This window comes from Zea mays, chromosome 9 (genome assembly GCF_902167145.1).
Source record: "Zea mays cultivar B73 chromosome 9, Zm-B73-REFERENCE-NAM-5.0, whole genome shotgun sequence".
Lineage (NCBI taxonomy): Eukaryota > Viridiplantae > Streptophyta > Magnoliopsida > Poales > Poaceae > Zea > Zea mays.
This window is the reverse complement of record NC_050104.1, coordinates 12136069-12159951: the sequence shown is the minus strand read 5'-3', so window position 1 is coordinate 12159951 and position 23883 is coordinate 12136069. Positions and strand designations below refer to the sequence as shown.

The window sequence follows — 23883 nt, the reverse complement described above, 5'->3', positions numbered from 1 at the left end:
GGACATCAAGTGAAGAATCTCAATGAGCTTTGTTATGGGGCATCAATTAAGGGCCAGGGCCCATATGAACCATTAGATGGATTTGATTAGCTAGATATATGTTTAGATCTGGATCAACTAGAGATAGGATTGGATATGAGGCCTTTCTTAGATGGTCAACATTCCTCTCTACATAAAGGGAGGTGATGTATCAAGGAAGAAGAAAATAAGAACTAACAATCTAATTCCCTAAATGCTCTAGTCTCCCTCCAAATTGCCATTTAATAATCTTCCTAGCAATGGTTATCCTCAAATGAACTAGGGTTCATAACATCCCTCTATCAAACTCGTTGAGACAAAGAAGAACAATCATTTTAAACTTATTTATTTGGAAATTGGTATTGATCCTTCCAGTTGCTATTTGCTACTCGTAAATGTTGAGAGAAGAATATTTTTAGCAATGAACCATGCGAAGAACCAAGCTATAGAGTAAGAATAAGATGGATGATCAATACTTAAATGTTGTTGAGTAATTAGACATTTTCCAGATTAAATTTCGAATATAAATCAAGAATAAGAGTAAAGAAACTAGCATGATATTACCTAACATGCTAGTAAGCAGTACACAAAACACATCCATTACAACAGGTAAATTGAAGTAAATCATATGTTACGTACTGTTTGGACATATTGAATGAAGATGCTGAAGCGGCAACGATGGCGTTAGCGACAGTCGTCAAGAAGATCGCGAGCAGTCATGTGAGGACGCTTCCCAAAAACCTTATCCGTTCTCTTGGTGCATGATCTCGAAGGCAGCGAATTCTAGAGACTTGCTCTCCCGATCGCAGATGCACGTCGATGCTTAGGATAAAGAAGACTACAACAGCGGCGCAGCAGAAAACAGAGACAAAACCTAACTCGTGTATTGGATATCTTTGGCGGCGGCTGTTAGGCGCAATATATAGAGTCGCCTCCATGTCTCACAAACCGATAGGGGCTCGTGTCATCATCTATTCGTGATCCGATAAGGACACACATCACGATTTGGTTGTGAACAGATAAGGACTCTAAACTTAACAGCCAAGCAACCAAAAATAAAAATAGGAAAAGGAAGCCGTGCCCCTGCAAGGCGGAGGACCGGATTTTGGCAGACCATTCACGTGCACGTCGCACATCCTCCGCCTTGGCCATGCGAGTGAGCACACGTGCGCATGTGGTTCTCCATCCTTTCTCCCCTCATCCATGACTTGGTGGAAGAGAGAGTCCACATATAAACTAGTATCACTCCACTTAAACTATCAATGTGGGACTATTGGTTCTATCATCCTCTTGCTATACATGGGCCTTTGAGATTTTTTATGATTTAATTGAATTTCTCTATTGGGCTAACCCACAAATCCAACAAATTGTTTGGTCAGTGGTCACATTCATTAAGTGTGACTTTTCTCTGACGTGTAAGTGATGAATGTATCCTTAAACGCTTCCAAGCCATGGCAGTGACATGAAGCTTTAGTTTGTATTCTAATAGTTTATAAGATAGCTACATACTTGTGATGGAAGCATGTAACATGTTTTGTCTATAAATTATCATAAGTATTTTATCATCATCTAATGATCAAATTATATCATTCAAAATTTGGCGAACTATATTATTTGGTTAGTACCCCTATGATTGGGTGTTGATTCACTACAACACCCGTGACATAGACAGATAGACTCAGCCCGGCTATTAGCTTTGTCTCCCCTTGGACAAGGACTATCTGGTTCTCTGACTAAAGTTTAGTTCATGTCACATCACATCAAATATTTGAATATCAATTATGAATATTAAATATAGGTTTAATAAATTTGTTTCGTATTTTAGTCTTCATATGTGTAATTAGTTTTATAATTAGACTATATTTAATTTCTGTAATTATTATTCAAACATTTCGATGTGACATAGACTAAACTTTAGTTAGGTGGAACCAAACACTCTTTATTAGATATTAGCCAACAATAACGTGGATCTAAGACACAGAGACTAGGAGCACACATTAAGGCCGTAACTGCGTGGGTATGTGAATTGAGGATGGCAATTGAGATACAGATGATGGAATGGGAGAGAAGGAATCATGGTTCATTGAGGCTAGTTTGGAAATTCAAATCACCTTCGAAATTGGAAGAGATCGAAGGGTAAATTAGTTCATTTCTCCCTTAATTTTCTTCAATTTCAAAGAGAATTTGAGTTTCAAAAGTAGCCTTGAGTAGAGGAAGGGCGATCTAGATGGGAGGAGTTGGAGAGGTGGATGACGTGTGACGTGACAATGAGCAATAATGGAGCCTGATTTCTATCATATTTTTATAGCACTATAGTAGGCTAATGAGACGATTTTCTCTCGATGTAAAGGCTAAATATAAGTTTGAAGAATTTTGGACCAGTTTGTTATAGGCATATAGCCCCAACTTCAACAGTGGATTCTATAATGGAGTGACTCCTTTTAGCTTAGTTTGTATATTTAGAGAAAAATGATATAACAACATATCTTCCAGCGATATAGAACTATGGAATATCTACAACACCCTTCTATTTTCCATCTTATTTTCTCCATATAGTCCTTTTTCGCTTGGCTTCTTTAGGCCTCGTTCGTTGCGAGCAGTTCGGCCCGTTTCCGGCCTCGTTCTAGGTGGAATGATTCGGCTTGGTTTAGAATTCAGCTGTTTCGCCACGAGCTGTTCGTTTCTACCGGAATAAAAAACGCAAGTGGCCTGATTTGGAGTTTCTCCTTTCTTCATGGCCCGGTACGAATCTCGGTCGTCTGCCCTACGGATCGAATCTTGGCAATGACGCAAGGGGACGATACAACGGTGTAGTGCTTGCGGCGGAGGAGGCAAAGAGGCGACAACGCGAAGTGACGACATGGCGGCGTAGCGCAACCCCGACGTCTCCGTCGCCTTCTCACCAGTAAGACGCTGCCCTTTCTTCCATCCCCTCTCCTATCCCCATGTTTCTTATTCGTGAAACATGATGTTGCTCAACACCATGGCCGAGAGCAGTGGCAAAACGCAACCGGAAAACGAGGTATGGCTGGGAGGTCGCCAGTCGCGGACATGGGGTCGGGCAGGGGGTGCGGTCCCATGCGCGGACGCGGTCAGCCACAACTAGATGGGGTGGGGAGGTCACGTTGCCGCAGAGGCGCCAGCTCGGTGAACGCTCGCCACTGCAACGCTGGGTGGACGCACCGTCGGGCGGGGATCCTGCGTGGAAGCGTTCATGGCGACGGGGCGGGTTAGCCAAAGGAGGAGGTCGAGGGCGGGGAGGTAGGTGTGTGGCGCTCGTGGTGCGCGTAGGCGGAGGCGTGGAGCCTCTTGAACTGTGTGAGGAACAAGATTTTTTGATTTGGTCAAACGTGAAGACGAGAGGGTTGCATGTGATGCTGAAGGTGCTCATCAAGACGATTTCTTACAGATTGGACGAGGATGAACTTTTATGTATAGCAGAGTTTGTAGATTTCAGATTGGGTGGTGAATTTGATTATTAAAAACTCGGTCGGGGAGGTAAAGACCGTACTCTCGGTATTATATTAAGAAGAGACCGAAATATGGTCCTGACCGAGAAAATCCCTGAACCCTGGCCTCCCATCACTAGTGGACCCGCCGGATCGTCACCGCCTGTTAGTTTTGAGTCCTCTATAATGTGTAATCTAGTTGAAACAGTCTGTCTTAGTTTTTGTTTTGGTGGCGTAGATTTACGCGTGCTCGAGGCTGTGCTCGACACGGCGTGACCGCTTGTGTGCGTTGGGTCCCCGTCGTGAGTCGTGTGCTGCACATGCCCACGGTCTAGTCCGAAATTAGAGGAGATCGTGGAGCGCATGGTGCGACGGGGGATCGGGCTTCAAGCCCATGTATCTTGCAGTTGTTTATTTGCTGTTGAATTGCACACAGAAAAGGCACGACATTATTTGCAGGCCAAACCTGAGTCTGTCTGTCGCCTAGAAACAAACCCTCGCCGCAGTCACCACGCAGCGCCGCCGCCGTCGTTTCTTCTCGCCATCGTTGATCTTCCGCCACCAGCCTTGGGTTCTAACAACTGGTATCGGAGCCAGTGGATGTTCTACGGCGGATCTGTGAGCCCGCCGCGAGAACCTCCGAGAAAGAAGCGCGTCGTCCCACGTCGGTCGCCGGTCGAGAAGGAGATGGCTGACACCCGTACAGGACCCAGCTCGGCGACCTCTGGCATCAAAGAAAGTTCCCTGGTATGGCCCATGTTAACTCGTTCCAATTATGCGGAATGGGCTATGTTAATGCAAATCAATTATGAGGCTATGGAGATCTGGGAGGTGATAGATCCGGGGACCAGTGCTAAACGGTCTCAGGACAGACATGCAATGGGTGCCTTGATGAGGTCTGTACCTAAAGAGATGTGGGGGACACTTGGTGCGAAGAAAACTGTTAAGGAGACATGGGATGCAGGATAATGAGGGTTGGTGCTGATCGGGTTAAGGAGGTAAATGTGCAAAAATTACTGAAAGAGTTTGAGAACATAGAATTCAAAGAAGGGGAGACAGTTGAGGATTTTGGTATGAGAATTACAAATCTTGTTGCCAATATCAAGTCTCTAGGTGAGTCCATAGATGATGCTCGTGTTGTGAAGAAATTTTTGCGTGTTGTACCACCCCGATTTAATCAAGTGGCAGTGTCCATTGAAATGTTCTGTGACATGAAGACAGTATCTGTCGAAGATTTGGTGGGTCGACTGCGTGCTGCCGAGGATCGACTTGAAGACAAGGTGGAAAATATCACTGACAAGGCAGGGCGTCTGTTACTTGCCGAGGATGAGTGGATGGAAAAACATAAACACCGGTTTCAAGAAAATTCGCAGAAGGATGCTAGTAGCAGTGGGAACTATCACTGGAAGGCTAAAGCGCCTCACCGGTCAGAAGGAGGATCTACAGGGAATACTGGTAAGGTAAAACTTACCTCTCAGGGAACTCCAAGGAGAAAAGGCAGGTGTCGAAACTGTGGAATTTATGGACATTGGGCTCAAGATTGCAAACGGCCAAAAAGAGGGGAGAAAAAGGAGCAAAAACAACCAGAGACAAATGTTGCTGTTGCTGGGATTGAGAATGAAGCATTATTGCTAGCTGAAGTGTGTGATGTAGTACACAGACCATCACAGATTGTTCATCTATCTGAAAGAAAGGTAGTTCCAGTGGAATGTCCAGAAGGTGTGTGGGTACTAGACACTGGTGCTAGTAACCATATGACAGGCATAAGGTCTGCACTATCTCAACTTGATGACACAGTTACTGGGTCAGTCAGTTTTGGAGATGGGTCCACTGTGAAGATCTGTGGTTTGGGGTCGGTAGTCCTTCAGGCTAAGCAGGGTCAGCATAAAGTGCTCACAAGTGTATACTATATCCCAAGACTGAAGAGTAACATAATAAGCCTTGGACAGCTTGAGGAGGGAGGCTGTGACATCAGATTGTTTGCAGGACGTCTGACAGTCCTTGACCCTGAGTGTAACCTGTTGGTCAGTGCACTTCGCACTGGCAACAGACTATACACAGTAAAGCTAGGTGTGGTTGCTCAGTCTGTCTTGTGTCTAAGATGAATAACTTAGCCTGGACGTGGCATGCCAGATTTGGACATTTGAACTTCAGAGCTCTACGTGATCTTGGTAGAAGAAAGATGGTAGAAGGGATGCCAATTGTGGATCGAGTAGAGCAAGTATGTGATGGTTGTACTCTCGGGAAACAGCATAGAACTCCTTTCCCAAGGAAGTCAACATTTAGAGCTAAAAAGGGCTTGGAGTTGTTTCATGCTGATCTGTGTGGGCAAGTCAGACCACCAACAGTTGGAGGAAAATTATATTTTCTACTAGTGGTGGATGACCACAGCAGATACATGTGGGTGGAACTATTCAAGACAAAAAATGAGGCTTTGGTTTCGTTTCAGAAGATCAAGCTGAGAGCAAAAGTTGATTATAGTGGAAGACTTAAGGCCTTGAGAACAGGTCGAGGTGGTGAGTTCAACTCAAATGCTTTCACTATATACTGCAATGAGCAAGGGATTAAACACTACACTACCACTCCCTATTCTCCTCAGCAAAATGGAGTGGTAGAGCGTCGAAACCAGTCTGTGGTAGAGATGGCTAGGTGCATGCTCAAGAGCAAAGGTGTACCTTCAAAATATTGGGGAGAAGCAATCAGTACAGCAGTTTACCTACTAAATAGGTCACCAACTAAAAGTTTGGATGGAAAAACTCCATATGAAGAATGACATGGGAAAAGACCCAGAGTTGATCACCTGAGGACTTTTGGGTGTATTGCTCATGTGAAGAAAGTGGGACCAGGGCAAGGAAAGTTGTCTGACAGATCTTGCAAGATGGTGTTTCTGGGATATGAAGCTGGAACAAAAGGATATAGGTTGGTGAATCCTCAGACTGAACAGCTGCATATCAGTCGAGATGTAGTGTTTGAGGAAGCTGAACAATGGGATTGGAACAAAGTATATGATGATCAGCTAGCAAGTGATGTTACTGAGATGTTTACAGTTGATTTTCAGAATCATGTAACGAATCCGACACACACTGAAGAATCAAATTATGAGGAACAGGGTGGAAACGGAGGAAGTGATGCCATTTCAGCACCATCCTCGTCAGCTGCATTAACACCACAACCTAGTGCGACACCACAGTTCTCCGCAACACCTATACCTACTCAGTTTCAGATCAATAGTTCTGGTCAAGTCTCAGAGGTCCATGGTAGCTCATCTTCAGCGAATACTGACACCCCAGAAACAGTACCATTAAAGTATAGAACAATAGCTGATCTGCTAGACTCAACTGAAGAGGTCCTTGATTTTGAATACAGTGGCATGTGTATGCTTGCAGTGGAGGAACCAGTTAGTGTGGAAGAGGCTTTAGCTGAAGATTGCTGGAAAAAGGCTATGGCTGCAGAACTTCAGTCTATCGATGATAACAACACCTGGACATGGTCTGATCTTCCAAAAGGACACAAGGCAATAGGACTGAAATGGGTGTACAAGCTGAAGAAAGATGCAAGTGGAAATGTACTAAAGCACAAAGCAAGACTGGTTGCAAAAGGATATGCTCAAAGAGAGGGGGTAGATTTTGATGAAGTTTTTGCACCTGTTGCTAGACTGGAAACAATAAGGGTTCTGCTAGCTCTATCTGCACATGGTAATTGGGAAGTTCACCACATGGATGTAAAGTCAGCCTTCCTGAATGGTCATCTCCAAGAAGTATATGTTCTTCAATCCCCAGGCTTTCAGGATCCAGTAAGGCCATGTAAGGTGCTGAAATTGAATAAAGCTTTATATGGCTTGAAGCAGGCACCTAGAGCATGGAATGCAAGACTAGATTCAGAGCTATTCTCTTTGGGTTTCAACAAGTGTGTAGTGGAACATGCTGTCTACAGAAAAGGGGCTGGAAATTCTCTCCTGGTGGTGGGAGTCTATGTGGATGATCTAATAATGTGTGGGCCATCAGTGAATAGGATTACTGAATTTAAGCAACAGATGATGCATTCTTTTAATATGAGTGATTTGGGTCTTCTAAGCTACTATTTGGGCATGGAAGTCAGACAAAAGGAAAAAGAAATAACAATTTGTCAAAAGGCGTATGCTGCAAAGATAGTAGAACACTGTAAAATGACAGATTGTAACCCTACTGATACACCTATGGAGCAGAGAATTAAACTTACAGCTGCAAAGAAAGGGATAGAAGCATCATAGGCAGTCTCAGATACTTGGTAAATACAAGACCTGACTTGTCATTCTCAGTTGGGTTGGTCAGCAGGTTCATGGAGGCACCAAACAAAGAACACTGGTGTGCTGTGAAGAAAATCATCAGGTATATTGCTGGTACACTCGAGTATGGAGTGAAGCTCAAGAAAGGAGGAACCAAGTTGTCTCTACTGGGTTTCACTGATAGTGATTGCTCAGGTGATTTAGTTCACAGAAAAAGTACTTCAGGCATTCTGTTTTTCTTAGGGAGGAATGTGGTGACTTGGTCGTCTCAGAAGCAGAAAGTGGTTGCCCTATCCTCATGTGAGGCAGAGTATGTAGCTGCTGCACTTGGAACCTGTCAGGGAGTTTGGTTGAGCAGATTGCTTGCATATATTACAGGGGAAAGTGTTCAGAAATTCAATTTACTGGTGGACAATAAGTCAGCGATTGAATTGAGTAAAAATCCAGTGTATCATGATAGAAGCAAACACATTGATACTCGCTACCACTATATTCGTGATTGCATTGGAAAAGGAATGGTGGATGTGGACCATGTGGGGACTGAAGATCAGCTGGCAGATATCCTGACGAAACCGCTGGGCAAAGTCAGGTTTATTGAACTAAGATCAAGGCTGGGCGTCACTAGAGTCCAACAAGATTATGGGGGTGATTTGTTAGTTTTGAGTCCTCTATAATGTGTAATCTAGTTGAAACAGTCTGTCTTAGTTTTTGTTTTGGTGGCTTAGATTTGCGCGTGCTCGAGGCTGTGCTCGATACGGCGTGACCGCCTGTGTGCGTTGGGTCCCCGTCATGAGTCGTGTGCTGCACATGCCCACGGTCTAGTCCGAAATTAGAGGAGATCGTGGAGCGCATGGTGCGACGGGGGATCGGGCTTCAAGCCCATGTATCTTGCAGTTGTTTATTTGCTGTTGAATTGCACACAGAAAAGGCGCGACATTATTTGCAGGCCAAACCTGAGTCTCTCTGTCGCCTAGAAACAAACCCTCGCCGCAGTCACCACGCAGTGCCGCCGCCGTCGTTTCTTCTCGCCATCGTTGATCTTCCGCCACCAGCCTTGGGTTCTAACACCGCCCACTCTTCAACGGTCCAACCGGAGGATAGCGCGCTGGACGTAACCTAGGAGCAGGTGGACACAGTGAGCAGATTTTTTTTAACCAAGCCAGAAATTCGTCCCGAGGGGGATCGAACCTGGGACCTGTAGGTGCTACTCGGAAGTCTTAACCATTACCCTAGAGACCCTTTCACATGAATTTGACTACTCACAAGTGAAGGGACTGATCAAGTTGGCCGTTGCTTGGTAGAAGAGAGAAAACAGTGCACTAGTTGTGAACCTCCTTTCAGTTAATTTAGCTTTGTTGAACGCCGTATTGAGCGGCCGGACGGTCCGGCCCTGAGGCCGGACGGTCCGCGGTCCGGACAGTCCGCGCCCTGGGGCCGGACGGTCCGCGCGTGCGCAGAGCAGTTTAGGGTTCCGAGTTTTGTGCTATGTTTGTTGGCTAGATTTGCGGAATTAACACGGAATCCAGTCGTGTAAAGGGTCCAGCCCCCCTCCTCTATATAAAGAGAGGTCTACGGCCGATTTGTAATCATCAACAATCGAATCAATACAACTTTTACTCGCATTTTATCCTAGGAGTAGTTCTAGTCTAGTTTAGGTTTAGCCACTCGATCCCCAAATTCTCCGCCTCTCCTCGACTCTACGTCGATTAGAGGAGTCTAGGTCGGCCGGCCCGAGCCTAGACAACCCCTAGGATCTCTCCTCCCCGACGGGGTCCCTCCCGGGAGCGAGATCCAGGCGCCGCCGGCGATCTTCCACCGCCCCTGCGCACGCGCGGACCGTCCGGCCCCAGGGCGCGGACCGTCCGGACGTCAGGCAGGAAAACCTAGCCCCTGCGCCAGGTCGCGGACCGTCCGACCCCAGGCCGCGGACCGTCCGCGCCTGACCAGAGAGCACCGCCGCCGGTTCTTCTTGAGTATTTGACGCTCCGAAAAGGCGTCAACATACTTTTTGGCGACTCCGCTGGGGACCACATATCTAAGCTCATCAAATCGGCCCTCAATGGCCGGTTCAAGGGATAGCTCTGATATTTCTCCAAGCAACATCATAGAGCCGACTTGGGAAACCTTGCCGGCTGACGAGCAGCTCCAGTTCGAGGAGCACAAGGAGCGGATGATCCAGGAGGCGAAAGCAAAGTTCTTGGCCAACTTCAAAGTGGACAGGAACAACAAGGTCGTCCGACATCGGGCGACGGATCCGGCTTCGCTCCAACCCACGCCAGATATCCCCCAATGTAAGTAATACCAACGATCTGCAATCTCTTAGAAATTATGTAGAAGATCAGCGTGAACAAATGCATAACATCATAGGGGGTATGCAAAGCGATCTTAAGAGACTAGTACGTGCATTTGATAAATCTAGTACCGCAAATTTTCCTTCGCACGAGGTTGAGTTAGGAAATAACGCGTGTAACACATCGGCTACAGGTTGTCACGACCAGTCACAACCCCTTTATGGGATGCCGATGGACACATACCCTAAGCAACCACAAATCGGCAGCAAACCAGCCGATCTGCACATGCCCGGACCGTCCGCACGTGAGCACGGACCGTTCGGGCCAGCAACAGTCGGGCCTATTTTTAATGAGTTACCTAGATATGCGCCCGAGCCACCACATACGGCACAGAACCCAAACTACCCAGTCGGACGGTCCGCATACAACGACGGACGGTCCGCATATAACCACGGACGGTCCGGGTACGTATCCGGACAGTCCGCGCATGAGTCTTTTGAGGAGGATTACATGAACCCTCGACCGTCCCAGCAACACTTCCCATCACACTATGCAATGCACCAGCCCATTAATTCAGGATCCAGAGCCCAGGAAAGCTTTCCGGCCCCACCTAGAAGGCCAGAAAGAAACGATCAAACCTATGAGCCATATAGGGCAAATGGAAATGCACCACGTAGCTCAAACCAGTGGGGGGAACGACAACATACTAATATACAACCAACTCCACCTATGTTTGACCAGAGAGCCGGTGGTCTTGCACCGGCTGCCATTGATATAGTGAGGGAAGAAATAGCCGGGGCGTTCCGAGATAAGCTCGGAGTAAGCATGGTCCCTGGGGGGCAATCATATCGGAAACCTTATGACAGCCGATTTGATCACCACCCATACCCACAGGGAACCAGGATACCCGAATTCACAAAATTTTCGGGTGATCAAGGAAAGAACACACGTGAACACATAGGCCAATTTTTAGCACAATTAGGGGAGTTGGCCGACACAGAGGCATTTCGCGTACGTTTATTTTCATTATCTTTAACAGGAACTGCGTTTGCATGGTACGCCACTTTACCTCCTAATTCCATTTCATCATGGGGGGATTTAGAACAAAAATTTCATGATCATTTTTTCTCCGGTGACTATGAGTTGGATTTGGTAGATTTAGCGTCGTTGCGACAGACAAAAGATGAATCGGTTAATGATTACATCCGGAGGTTCCGAGATACAAGAAACCGATGCTTTCAAATTCATTTAGCAGAGAAACAGCTAGTAGGATTAGCCTTTAATGGTCTGCGATATTATTTAAAAGAAAGATTAGAAGGCATCCAATTTTTTACACTAGCACAGCTACACCAGAGAGCTTTGGCTTGCGAAAGCCGGAGCAAAGAAACTGCTAAAACAATGCGTCACAACGTACATATAGTAGAATGCGACCAAAGTAGCTCAGATGACGAATCAGCAGAAGTGTACGCTGCTGAAATGGTTTGGCCAAAGCAGGCCAAATCTTCGGCTTGTGCTTCCTTACAGCCGGTTCAAAAGAAACGGCAAGAGGAGGTAAAGTTTACATTTAATGTTGGTAAATGTGATAAAATATTTGATGAGTTACTTAAAAATGGCAATATTAAAATAAATCACACCGTTCCATCCGCCGACGAGCTAAAACGTCGTGCGTACTGCAAGTGGCATAACTCATTTTCTCATGCCACTAATGATTGTAATGTATTTCGGCGACAGATTCAATCGGCCATTAACGAAGGACGATTGAAATTTCAGGAAATGCAGGTGGATACAGAACCCTTTCCGATGAACATGATTGACTTCGAGGGCAAGAAAGTCTTGGTTCGGCCAAATACAGCCGATAAAGGCAAAGGCAAGGAAACAATCATCGGCAATGCTAAAAGGGCCGATGGAGATTGTAAAGTTGCTTGCAGGAAGGTGGTGGCCGAGAAGACTCCCGATGGAGGGGAGACACTGAAGGTGACCATCACAGCCTCTAACACTGGGGGGCAAGCGCAGACAGGGAGACAGTTGCGGGAACCCGTGTTGCGCATCACGGACAGTCCGCCGTCCCGACGCGGACGGTCCGACGCTTCCCCGGACGGTCCGGACGACTCTGGCGGACGGTCCGGCCATGCTCAGGACTCGCAGCGACCACGTACCTTCAAACCACGACGACCAGAGATAGGTACGTGGAAAACAAATACATTTAAAGCAGCTGGTCGGCTGATCAAGCCTGGCCCGACTTTCGATCAATTGTTGTCTAAATATGTGAAAAAGAAGGCCGGCCCCAGTGACCGGCCACCGAAGCGACCCCGCTCACCCATTCATGAGCAACGTCAGGTCAGGCCGATTGGACCACTTCACCAATCGGAAGAAATGAAAGGTCCTATTGTACAATTGAGACCTAACATGCCGACATGGACCCCTCCACCCCCTTATCCATCTATGCCATATCCATACACATACTTACCTCCACCATATGTCCCAAATCAAATGTGGGGCATGCCACCATATCCATTTGGGATGCCACAGTACCCCGCCTGGGGGGCACCCCAAACATCCGTTTTTGATAGGTTGGCGCCGCCAGTGCAAGACCGATTGAGCGCTGCTGAATCTGGTCATCAGGCACAGGCCCAACAAGATTGCCGGACTACTCGGCCTCCTAGGCCGACCAATCCGGCAGGGGGGCATATGCCTGCAACAAAAAAGGACATCATCAAAATAGGCACTGCAGATGTTGTCATACAAGAAGATAATAAAGGGCCGATGATTTTCGGCGAATCGGCCAACACAACCGAAAAGGATACGGCTACCATCAAAATAGTCGATCCAAAATACTCCATGCCTCGATGGTGCCCAGCGGGATTGACACGATCCCAAAAGAGAAAATTACAGCGCCTAAGAGCAAAGGAGAGCCAGGAGAAGGAGGCGGAAAAGACATTTAATGACACACATCCACTATACCCGCCACCGCAAAAGAAATGGAGACCGAAGGCCGTTGAGAAAAAACAAACGGCCACAGAAATAGAAAGTCAATCTACACCAGGCGCGGACCGTCCGGCCCCTGCGCACGGACCGTCCGCCGTTCATCAGGAAGTCTCTGGACGACCTGCACCAGGCGCGGACCGTCCGGCCCCCGCACGCGGACCGTCCGCCGTTCACCAGGAAGCCTCCAACGACACGACAACATCAATGGAAGAGGACGATCTGCTGGGAGAAGACCTGGTCGACTACGAGGCTTCTCCAGAACGCCCAGGTATGGATGTAAATATTATTACATTTTCTGCCGATTGTACTATTATCGGCGACGATGAACCTGTTGTTGCCCAGTTTGATTTTGGTCCTAAAGAAGCCGCCTTTACTAAACCAAAAGAGTCGGTAAATCATTTAAAGCCGCTCTTCGTGCGCGGCCACATTGATGGGATACCGATTGCTAAGATGTTGGTAGATGGAGGGGCGGCTGTAAATCTGATGCCTTATTCATTATACAGAAAATTAGGTAAACAAGATGATGAACTTGTCAAGACCAACATGACCCTCAGCGGTGTTGGAACTGATAGTTCGATCAAAGCCAGGGGAGTCACGTCCGTTGAATTAACCATCGGGACTAAGACCCTTGCTGCTGCATTCTTCGTCGCTGATGTAGAAGGAAATTACAGTTTAATCCTAGGCAGAGATTGGATCCACGCCAATCAATGTATACCTTCTACATTACATCAAATGCTGATACAATGGGTAGGCGATGACATAGAACAAGTACATGCTGATGTATCGGCCTGCATCGCTGTGGCTGATGCCCCTGTACTCTGGACTTATGAGACTGCTACATGTCTCACAGGAGTAGACTTTTCGGATTATCAATTCATAAGTATAGATAAGAAAGGTTTCATTCCTGTAATGTTAGAGCCGATGGAGAATCGGCTAAATCCTAAATAAAGTTAAAATGATGAATACACACAAAGTTCATGAGTCTTTGGTCACAGACAGTTCGGTCGCCAAGGCCGGATGGTCTGGTCTTTCACAAAAGAGTTCGGACTTTAAGACCGAGCATCTATCACAGCGAAAAGACAGTATTACGGATGATCCGGTCCCCGAGACCGGAAATTCCGCCATCACACAAAGATCATCTGATTCCTCTGTGGGGGACATGATAGAGGAATTCAGAGATCTTGATAAACTAGGACAGGGGTTTACATCGGCCGATCCTTTGGAGGAGATTGACATAGGAGATGGTAAAATTCCAAGGCCGACTTTTGTAAACAAGACCCTGGAGACCGATTCTAGAAATGAGATGATCGGTCTATTGAAAGAATATTCAGATTGCTTTGCTTGGAATTATACTGAGATGCCTGGATTAAGCCGAGAGATCGTAGAGCATCGGTTGCCTATTAAATCTGGTTTCAGACCTTTCAAGCAAAGAGCTAGAACATTTCGTCCGGATCTTCTCCCACGCATCAAGGACGAAATCCACCGGCTGCTAGAAGCTGATTTTATCAGACCTTGCAGATACGCAGAGTGGGTCTCCAATATTGTGCCGGTGGAGAAGAAGGAGACAGGTAAACTTAGAGTATGCATTGATTTTCGCAATTTAAATAGAGCAACTCCTAAAGACGAATATCCTATGCCCATAGCCGACACATTAATCAATAATGCATCAGGAAATAGAATTATTAGCTTCCTTGATGGTAATGCCGGATATAATCAGATTTTCATGGCCGAAGAAGATACGTCTAAAACGGCCTTTATATGTCCAGGCTTCATTGGTTTATTTGAGTGGGTTGTCATGACATTTGGTCTGAAAAATGCTGGTGCTACTTATCAGAGGGCTATGAATTTGATCTTCCATGAATTGTTAGGAAACACTGTGGAAGTTTACATTGATGATATTGTAGTCAAATCGGCTGAGTTTAGTTCTCATATAGCTGATTTGCGTAAAGCCTTTGATAAAATGCGTCAGTATGGTTTGAAAATGAACCCACGTAAATGTGCTTTTGGAGTGTCGGCTGGTAAGTTTTTAGGATTTGTCATACATGAACATGGTATAGAAATAGACCCTGACCGAATCAAGTCTATTCGGAATGTGGGACCTCCGACCTGTAAGGTCGAGGTACAGAGGTTTCTCGGCAAGGTGAATTATTTACGAAGGTTTATTTCTAACCTAGCCGGGAAGATTGATGCGTTCACCCCTATTCTTCGGCTTAAGAATGATGCCGAATTCGCTTGGGGGGCAGAACAGCAAGAAGCATTTGATCTCATCAAAAAATACTTATCTTCGGCTCCCGTATTAAAAGCACCACGAGCAGGAGTACCATTCCGATTATACATTGCAGCTGAAGATAAGGTCATTGGGGCTGTTCTGACACAAGAAACCGAGGGGAAGGAGCATGTGGTGACATATCTAAGCCGAAGGTTGGTGGATGCTGAAACAAGGTACACTTTTATTGAAAAGTTATGCTTATGCTTGTTTTTTGCATGCACCAAATGTAGATGTTATTTACTGTCTAGTCATTGTACTGTTTCTGGTCAAGCTGATGTGATCAAATACATGTTGCATAACCCAATTATGAGTGGTAGAATTGGTAAATGGGCTTATGCACTCGTAGAATATGACTTGGCCTATGAACCATTGAAATCTATGAAAGGTCAAGTCATAGCGGATTTCATTGTAGAACATCGGGTTAATGATATTCATGAACTAGACATGTCATACCTCACTATTACTCCTTGGACTTTATATTTTGATGGATCGGTTTGCAATGAAGGGCAAGGAATTGGTATTGTGCTTGTTTCACCAAGTAATGTCTCCTTTGACTTCTCTAGCCGATTGAAAACTTATTGCACTAATAATCAAGCTGAATATGAGGCCCTCCTATTCGGTTTAGAACTTTTAAATGGTATGGGAGTAAAACATGTGAAGGTATTTGGTGATTCTCAGCTGATTGTCCAACAAGTGTTAGAAGAATATCAATGTTTTGATGGTACTCTAAATAGTTACCTTGAGAAATGTTGGAGCATAATTCATTCTTTTGACGAATTCAGTATTCGGCATATCTCTAGAGTTGAGAATCATAGAGCTAACGATTTGGCACAAGATGCATCAGGTTATCGGATAAAGAGAGGAAAGTTTCACAAAACTGAAAATCTGATAACCGGTGCAAAGCCAAATTCCCAGGTCGCGGACCGTCCGCGTGATGACGCCGGACCGTCCGGGGTTACCAGAAATGTTCTTTTGATCAATTCGGCCGACAATGAGGCCGATGCAAGTGATTGGAGGACACCTATACTTAATTATCTACGAAATCCCAATATAAGGACAGATAAGAACATTCGGCGAACAGCTTTCAAGTATGTTTTGATGAGTGATGAACTTTACCGTCGAACAGTCAATGATATCCTGCTTAAGTGCTTGGGCCCAGATGATGCTATATTAGCCATGGCCGAAGTACATGAAGGAATTTGTGGTACTCATCAATCAGCTCCAAAGATGAAGTGGTTGTTGCGAAGGTCTGGTTTTTATTGGCCTAGTATGATAGCTGATTGTTTCAAGTACTACAAGGGTTGTCAAGTGTGTCAAAAATTCAGCGATCTACAGTTAATCCCTGCAGCCGAATTACATCCTATCATCAAACCTTGGCCGTTCAGAGGATGGGGATTAGACTTTATTGGAGAAATTCATCCTTCATCATCAAGGGGGCATCAGTTTGTGTTAGTTGCCACTGACTACTTCACCAAATGGACTGAAGCCGTTGCTCTAAAGAACATGACACACAAGGAGGTAATTGAGTTTATAACTGAGCATATTATTCATAGATTCGGCATTCCCCAAACCTTAACTACAGATCAAGGTACTTCTTTTATGTCAAAGGAGGTACGTGAATTTGCTGAATTATACAGAATTAAGCTGCTTAATTCATCTCCATATTATGCTCAGGCCAATGGACAGGCCGAGTCTAGTAATAGGACATTGATTAATTTGATAAAAAAGAAGATATCTGATAATCCTAAACATTGGCATAAGATTTTATCTGAAGCTTTATGGGCTCATAGGATATCTAAACATAGGGCTACTCAAGTGTCTCCTTTTGAGCTTGTTTATGGGCAGGAAGCAATGTTACCTGTGGAGATAAGTTTGAATGCTGTCAGGTTCGCCAGACAAAATGATTTAAATGCTACTGATTATTATAATTCAATGATGGATAATATTGATGAGGTGACCGACAAGAGGATAATAGCTTTGGGAGCAATAGAGAAAGACAAGATCATGGTAGCCAGGGCCTACAACAAGAAGGTCAAAGCAAAATCATTTCAAGTAGGGGACCTGATGTGGAAGACCATTCTGCCTCTAAGGAGTAAAGACAGGAAGTTCGGGAAATGGTCACCAAGCTGGGAAGGCCCTTATAAAGTAAAACAGGTGATGTCTGGCAACGCCTATTTGCTGCAAACATTACAAGGCAAGGACTTGCCTAAGGCTTTGAATGGGCGTTTCCTCAAACAGTACCATCCTAGTATGTGGCAGGATGCCTAAGAAAACCGATGTAATCACATCGAGTTAGTTGCTTTTGGTTTGCTCAGCTCCACCAAAAGGCAGGGGGGCATATGTTGAACGCCGTATTGAGCGGCCGGACGGTCCGGCCCTGAGGCCGGACGGTCCGCGGTCCGGACAGTCCGCGCCCTGGGGCCGGACGGTCCGCGCGTGCGCAGAGCAGTTTAGGGTTCCGAGTTTTGTGCTATGTTTGTTGGCTAGATTTGCGGAATTAACACGGAATCCAGTCGTGTAAAGGGTCCAGCCCCCCTCCTCTATATAAAGAGAGGTCTACGGCCGATTTGTAATCATCAACAATCGAATCAATACAACTTTTACTCGCATTTTATCCTAGGAGTAGTTCTAGTCTAGTTTAGGTTTAGCCACTCGATCCCCAAATTCTCCGCCTCTCCTCGACTCTACGTCGATTAGAGGAGTCTAGGTCGGCCGGCCCGAGCCTAGACAACCCCTAGGATCTCTCCTCCCCGACGGGGTCCCTCCCGGGAGCGAGATCCAGGCGCCGCCGGCGATCTTCCGCCGCCCCTGCGCACGCGCGGACCATCCGGCCCCAGGGCGCGGACCGTCCGGACGTCAGGCAGGAAAACCTAGCCCCTGCGCCAGGTCGCGGACCGTCCGGCCCCAGGCCGCGGACCGTCCGCGCCTGACCAGAGAGCACCGCCGCCGGTTCTTCTTGAGTATTTGACGCTCCGAAAAGGCGTCAACAAGCTTTAAGTCAATAAAACAGCAATATGGTGGAAAAAAGAAGTATGCAGTTTTTTTCTTGATTCAAAGCACCTGCGGTACCTTATTGTAAGCACCACTTGTTCTTGCAGTCTTAAATTGGCAGGATAATCTACAAACAAGTGTATTTTTACTTATACCTCATTGCTCTTAGCTGTGTTACGATGGAATGGAACAGCGGTAATGTAGTTCTAGTGGCTTTTGTGTATATATATTAAACTGTACTGATATGTTAGTGGTAGAATAGAGTGTTTCTGCCACTTACTTTACAAAGGTTTACTGTATATGTTGGTGCTAAAATAGGGTGCTGAATTTTGATGGGATTTAGTTTTCATTCTGAACTTCAGCTTGTCTACAGGCCCCTCACTCAAACAGGTGTGTGGATTCATGATTTTGCAAACACACACACACACACACACACACACACATATTCCAGGAAAGAAGCATCTATCTGAACTGTACACTTTAAAACATTGTCTGAAATCATTAGGTAGCATTGAACTGAATCTGAAATGAGCTCAACTGAATCTGGGCAACTGAACCGAACTCGATCTATGATTACTGCAGAATGCTACTGCTTTACTTTGATGATTACTGTAGAATGCTACTGCTTTGTGATTACTCAGAATGCTACTACTTTATGAGTGATGTGCTTTTGGGATAGACTGAGTAAACACATGGGAACTGCAGAATGTATGCTACTACAGAATGCAGATTCCTTAATGAGTAGTGTGCTTTTGTGATTACTGCAGAATACAGAATGCAGGATGTGCTTTTTGAGATATTGTATGCTACTACAGAATTTCTTCCTTATGAGTGACCTATAGAAAGGAATAGGCTGAGTAAAAACAGAAAGCAGATCTGCTTTCTTATGAGATTCTTATGAGGGATAGGCTGAGTGATCTGCGTTCGCGTGACTCCACTCCCCATTCCCCACGCTTGTGTTCATCCCTCTCGTAGGACAATCTGGACCAATGTTATATAATGGGGCCACGAAAGACTGAGAGAGGGTCAGGCAAAGCTAGATTTTTAGCTCCGTTTGCGGAAAACATCTAGTCACGTTTTTTTGTTGTTGAAGAACGTTTGGTTAGGGGAGCCCTAAAACAGCTCCCGAAGCTGCTTCCAAAGCTGTACCAGACGCCATCCAAGTAGTGTTTCTGGGTCTAGCTTGGGAGAATTTATGGCTGCTATTTTTCCAGTTGGCGGATCTAGAAATAGATTAAAGAGGAGGCTAATTTTTTTATAAGATAAGACTAAGTGATATAATTAATCATATTCATGAAAAACAAGAGTATGCAAAAAGAGAAATTTTGGTCTACACAGTTCTCATTAGTTCCAAATATTGTGTTAAAATCATCTTTTATCTTTTTTTTTTGATATCGTATGTCTATAAGGCCGTCTCTACAGATCGTCTATCACGTTCCCTGTCTCGTTCTCTATTTTAAATTTCGCTCTATAAACAGTGTCATCTACAATACATACAAATCCCCTATTTTATACGATCTGCTGCGAGCGGCCTAAAATCAACTAACCCAGTAAATAATTGATGAAATAAGATTAACTAAAATGTAAAAAAGCAACTTATAAAGAGTACGCTGCTAGCTGCCTGTGCTCCTCTACTAGTTGTGTACCTTGCGTTATAGATGGCCAAACGATGTGCTGCTCTACTAGTTGTGTACCTTGCATTATAGATAGCTAAACGGGCCGACCGACACGACGGTGACACTAGTACTATTAGGCACGATACTGTTAGGCAATATTAGTAATCATGTCATGTCGTCCCGGCAATAGTGCCTAGTCATTGGTCCAGGCACTACACTATAGTGCCTAATCGTGTCGTGTCACTATACGACACTAACACCTAATAGTGCTCGTGTCAGTACAGACACTATTTTACTTTAAGAGCTCAAAAAACATTGAAGATAATTAATATTATATATAATTTTAGAACTTGAACATGTATACCGTTATAAAGTGAATTTATTGTGCTTAAAACCATAACAAATCACAATTTACAATCACATGTACATATCACAATCACATCTACAGATTACCAGTTGGTCTAAACTGTGCCTAATCGTGCCAACCACCTAATCGTGTCGTGCTCGTGCCAGTCCATCGTGTCGTGTGGAGGCCCAAGCACGACACTAAACCCGTGTCGTGCCGACACGACACTATATGAATCGTGCATGTGACGAAGCACTACGGGGCGGGTCGTGCTTAGCTCATTGAGCACGGCCCACTTGGCTATCTATACCTTGCGTGTTGTGTGCTGCACTACTGACCGCTAGTGCTAGTTGTTGCTGCTGGCTAGGGCAAGCGGCAACATGTAGTGCACTACGGTAGCACGTGCAAATCTCATGACGCGGACGATGATACGGGTAGATGCCAATGTCGTGTTCAGGCTGTGGCGGTGTGGCCGCAATCGGGGTTGCAGCCCGGACAACCCCGAGTGTAGATTCACCAATTTTTCAATGGTTTTTGATATAAAACCAGACATCCAAACAGGTCATACAGCCCCTCCCCCCAAAATCTACCCTACCTTCCTTGTTTGTTAATGGACATATTTGTGCATGTGTGTCCCGTCTTAAATATGACGCGGATCCATCCTTACTGCGCAAGTTACATGAACAAGTCATGAGTTAGGCTACAATATCAGTAACGGACGGTCGGTCACTAAGCCTTTGGCGAACACACCTACCTCGACCATCCTTATAGGTCGCTACAGTTTTTTAGCGACCAACCGTAAATCGCTGAAGATGTTTTTAGCAACCAACCATAAATCGTTGTAATTTAACCGCCGTGTAGTGTATTATCTCTCGAATCTCAGCAGGCCTGGTTCGAACTCAGGTTTTACTGTCAATTCTTGATTCATACACAATGTTTGAGCCAGATCGACAATGTGTTAATGTTTTGACTTAAAAGTTCGCATTTGTTGATGTACATGTTTTTAGGATTTATACTCATCAGCAACATTTAAACTCGTTTTATGGAAATAAACCCGGACAGGAAAAATCTGAAGGCGATTCTTCTGTACAAACTCATTTCCGATTGCTAATTGAATATTGTTACAGTAGCATATGGATGCAACAAGGGAGAAATGGTTGACACACAAAATCTGACTGGCCAACTAGCTGTCCTGCACATGTCGTCTTACGAGATGCCGTACCCGTACGAGGGGTCGTTGCTTCCTCGCCGCAACGACCGCTCGCCGACGCTGGCCATCCGCTGTATCGACCCCTCTCGCACGTACGAGGCGTGCGAACTTCTGCTGGCCGAGTCTGCCGACTGCGCGCTCATCGTCCCCTCGCTGCCGCTACCATCTTGTTGCCTCTCCCTCACCGTGGCTAAAGCCGTCGCCACCACCTCCTCCACCCTCACCAACGCCTCTTTCATCTCCGGCCGCTTCTCCAGGTCCGTCTCGACGCAGTCCACCGCCACCTGCATGAGCCGCGTCATGTCCGGCAGGGCGAACTTCCACGCCGCCATGATGGCCGGGTCGAACAGGTCCCGCTCGTAGCCGTCGGCCATCGCCGACGTGGCCCACACGACGAGGTCCGTGCCGCCCTTGGCGTTCTGGAGGTACTGCGCCGGGAACTTGCCGGTGAGGAGCTCGAGTAGGACGACGCCGAGGCAGTAGACGTCGGCCATTGCGCTCACGGGGTGGCCGGCGGCGCACTCCGGGGCGCGGTACGCGAACAGGGAGTTCGGGGACTGCATGTGGCTGATGAGGCTGGAGAACCCGAAGTCGACGAGGAGCGGCTCGAAGTCCGGCGCGAGGAGGACGTTGGCCGACTTGAGGTTGCCGTGGGGCGCCTCGTGGCCGGCGAGCGCCGTGTGGAGGAACGCCGTGCCGCGCGCGACGCCGACGGCCACCTTGAGCCGCGTCGGCCAGTCCAGCGCCGCGTAGTCCATGCCCCGGTCGCCGTGGAGGACGTACAGCAGGCTGCCCTTGGGGATGTACTCGTAGACCAGGAGCTTCTCGTCCTTGCGGTAGTGGTAGGCCAGCGGCGGCAGCAGGTTGGCATGCCGCATCGCGCCGAGCCGCTTCATCTCGGATTCGAACGCGTCCTTGGTCGCCCGGTTCATGTCGCGGGAGCGCTTGACCACGACGGCCACGCCGTTGGCCATCACCGCCTTGTATGCCGACCCGAGCCCACCGCTCCCGATCACCTCGGCCGCCGCCTTCATGAGGTCCGTGAGCCCAAAGACGCCCTTGCTTTCGTTCACCATGACCAGATCCCCCGCGGATCTGCTGCTTAGATCGTCCACCTTCGCGGCAGAAGCGGCCCGTCTGTGTCCAAGCCCACCAAGCGACGACCCTGCCCTCCTCCCGAGCCACGAGGAGCTCTTCTGCGGTGTCGACGACGCCTTCTTGACGGCCACGTACTCGGGCGACTTCTCCTCGAGGCCCTCCATGTCGAGCTTGCGGGCACGGCGGCTGCTGCTAGGCTGGCTGCTGCACAAGTGCAGGGCGATGACCATCACGAAGGCCGAGAGAAGCAACGTGGCGAGCACCATGATAGCCCGCCTGGACGAGCTGGTGACAGGCTGCTCGCGCTTGCACGGCTTCACGCGGGTCGGCACGAAGCAGAGGTACTCGTTGCCGGCGAACCTGCTGGCGTCGAACTTTCGGAACGCCTCCGGGACGACGCCCTCAAGGTCATTATCAGATACGTTAAGCGACTTGAGCGCCGGCGGAGGCACGGAGGGGAGCTCCCCCGTGAAGGCGTTGCGATCGAGGCGGAGCTCGAGGAGGGACGTGGCCTGTGAGATGGAAGCTGGAATGGAGCCGGAGAGCTGGTTGTCATTGAGCCAGAGCTTCTTGAGGTGGCTGAGATTGACGAAGAAGTCGTCGGGGATGCTGCCGGTGAACTGGTTGTTGGAGAGGTACATCGACTTGAGCGCCTTGATCTGGTGGAAGGCGGGGAGTGGGCCGGAGAAGTTGTTACTGGCGAAGGAGATGGACCTGAGGCGCGGGAAGCTGGCGAGCGAGTTGACTTCGATGGTGCCGCCGAGCTTGAGGCCGTTCAGGCGGAGGCCGGTGACCACTCCATGGGAGCACACCACGCCGTGCCAGTGGTGCGAGTCCGGCGCGCAGGGGGACCTGTTCCCGTCCTTATCGGTAATGAGCCACGACGAGAGCGACGAGGAGTTGGTGAAGGACTTCTTGAGCTGCATCAGCGCCTCAACGTCGTTCATGCCGTTTTCCGCAGCGACGGAAGCTAGCAGCGCTGCGGCAATGGTGGCGGCGACGGCAAGGAAGAGGCTGAGGCGGTGGTGAGACGGGGCCATGGCGTCGGGGGGGCCCGGAAAGGGGAGGCCGCCGTGTCGGGCGCGCGACCCTAAGGTTGGAGGGATGGTTGCGCGGGTGGTTTTGCTTTCTCGGGGCTCAGTTTCTTCGGCTGCGGGTGACGTTGCCCAGAATAGGCAGGCTGAGGCAACCGATAATGGCGGAAGGAGCATGCGCGCCGCGCGCGTGTGAAGACGTTAGCATCAGAGCCAACACACGTGGCCCACCTGTACTTCGCTCCAATACTTCGATAAAACCGATCTCTGGCAGATTATCAGGGGAGACACCAATACTTCGCCCCAACACAC

The 23883-nt window shown here is 47.4% G+C and overlaps 1 protein-coding gene across 1 annotated transcript; it reads right to left on the bottom strand.

The window, feature by feature from the left end:
* Window positions 1-21314: 21314 nt before the first annotated feature.
* On the bottom strand, window positions 21315-23632 carry LOC103637935 (pollen receptor-like kinase 3). The gene has a single exon (XM_008660938.3). The coding sequence runs from the start codon at window positions 23575-23577 to the stop codon at window positions 21436-21438; it is 2142 nt and encodes a 713-aa protein (XP_008659160.1). The 5' UTR covers window positions 23578-23632; the 3' UTR covers window positions 21315-21435.
* Window positions 23633-23883: the final 251 nt, after the last annotated feature.

Excerpts from the sequence above, each read along its gene's own strand:
- LOC103637935 (XM_008660938.3), bottom strand. The coding sequence starts at position 23,577 with ATGGCCCCGTCTCACCACCGCCTCAGCCTCTTCCTTGCCGTCGCCGCC.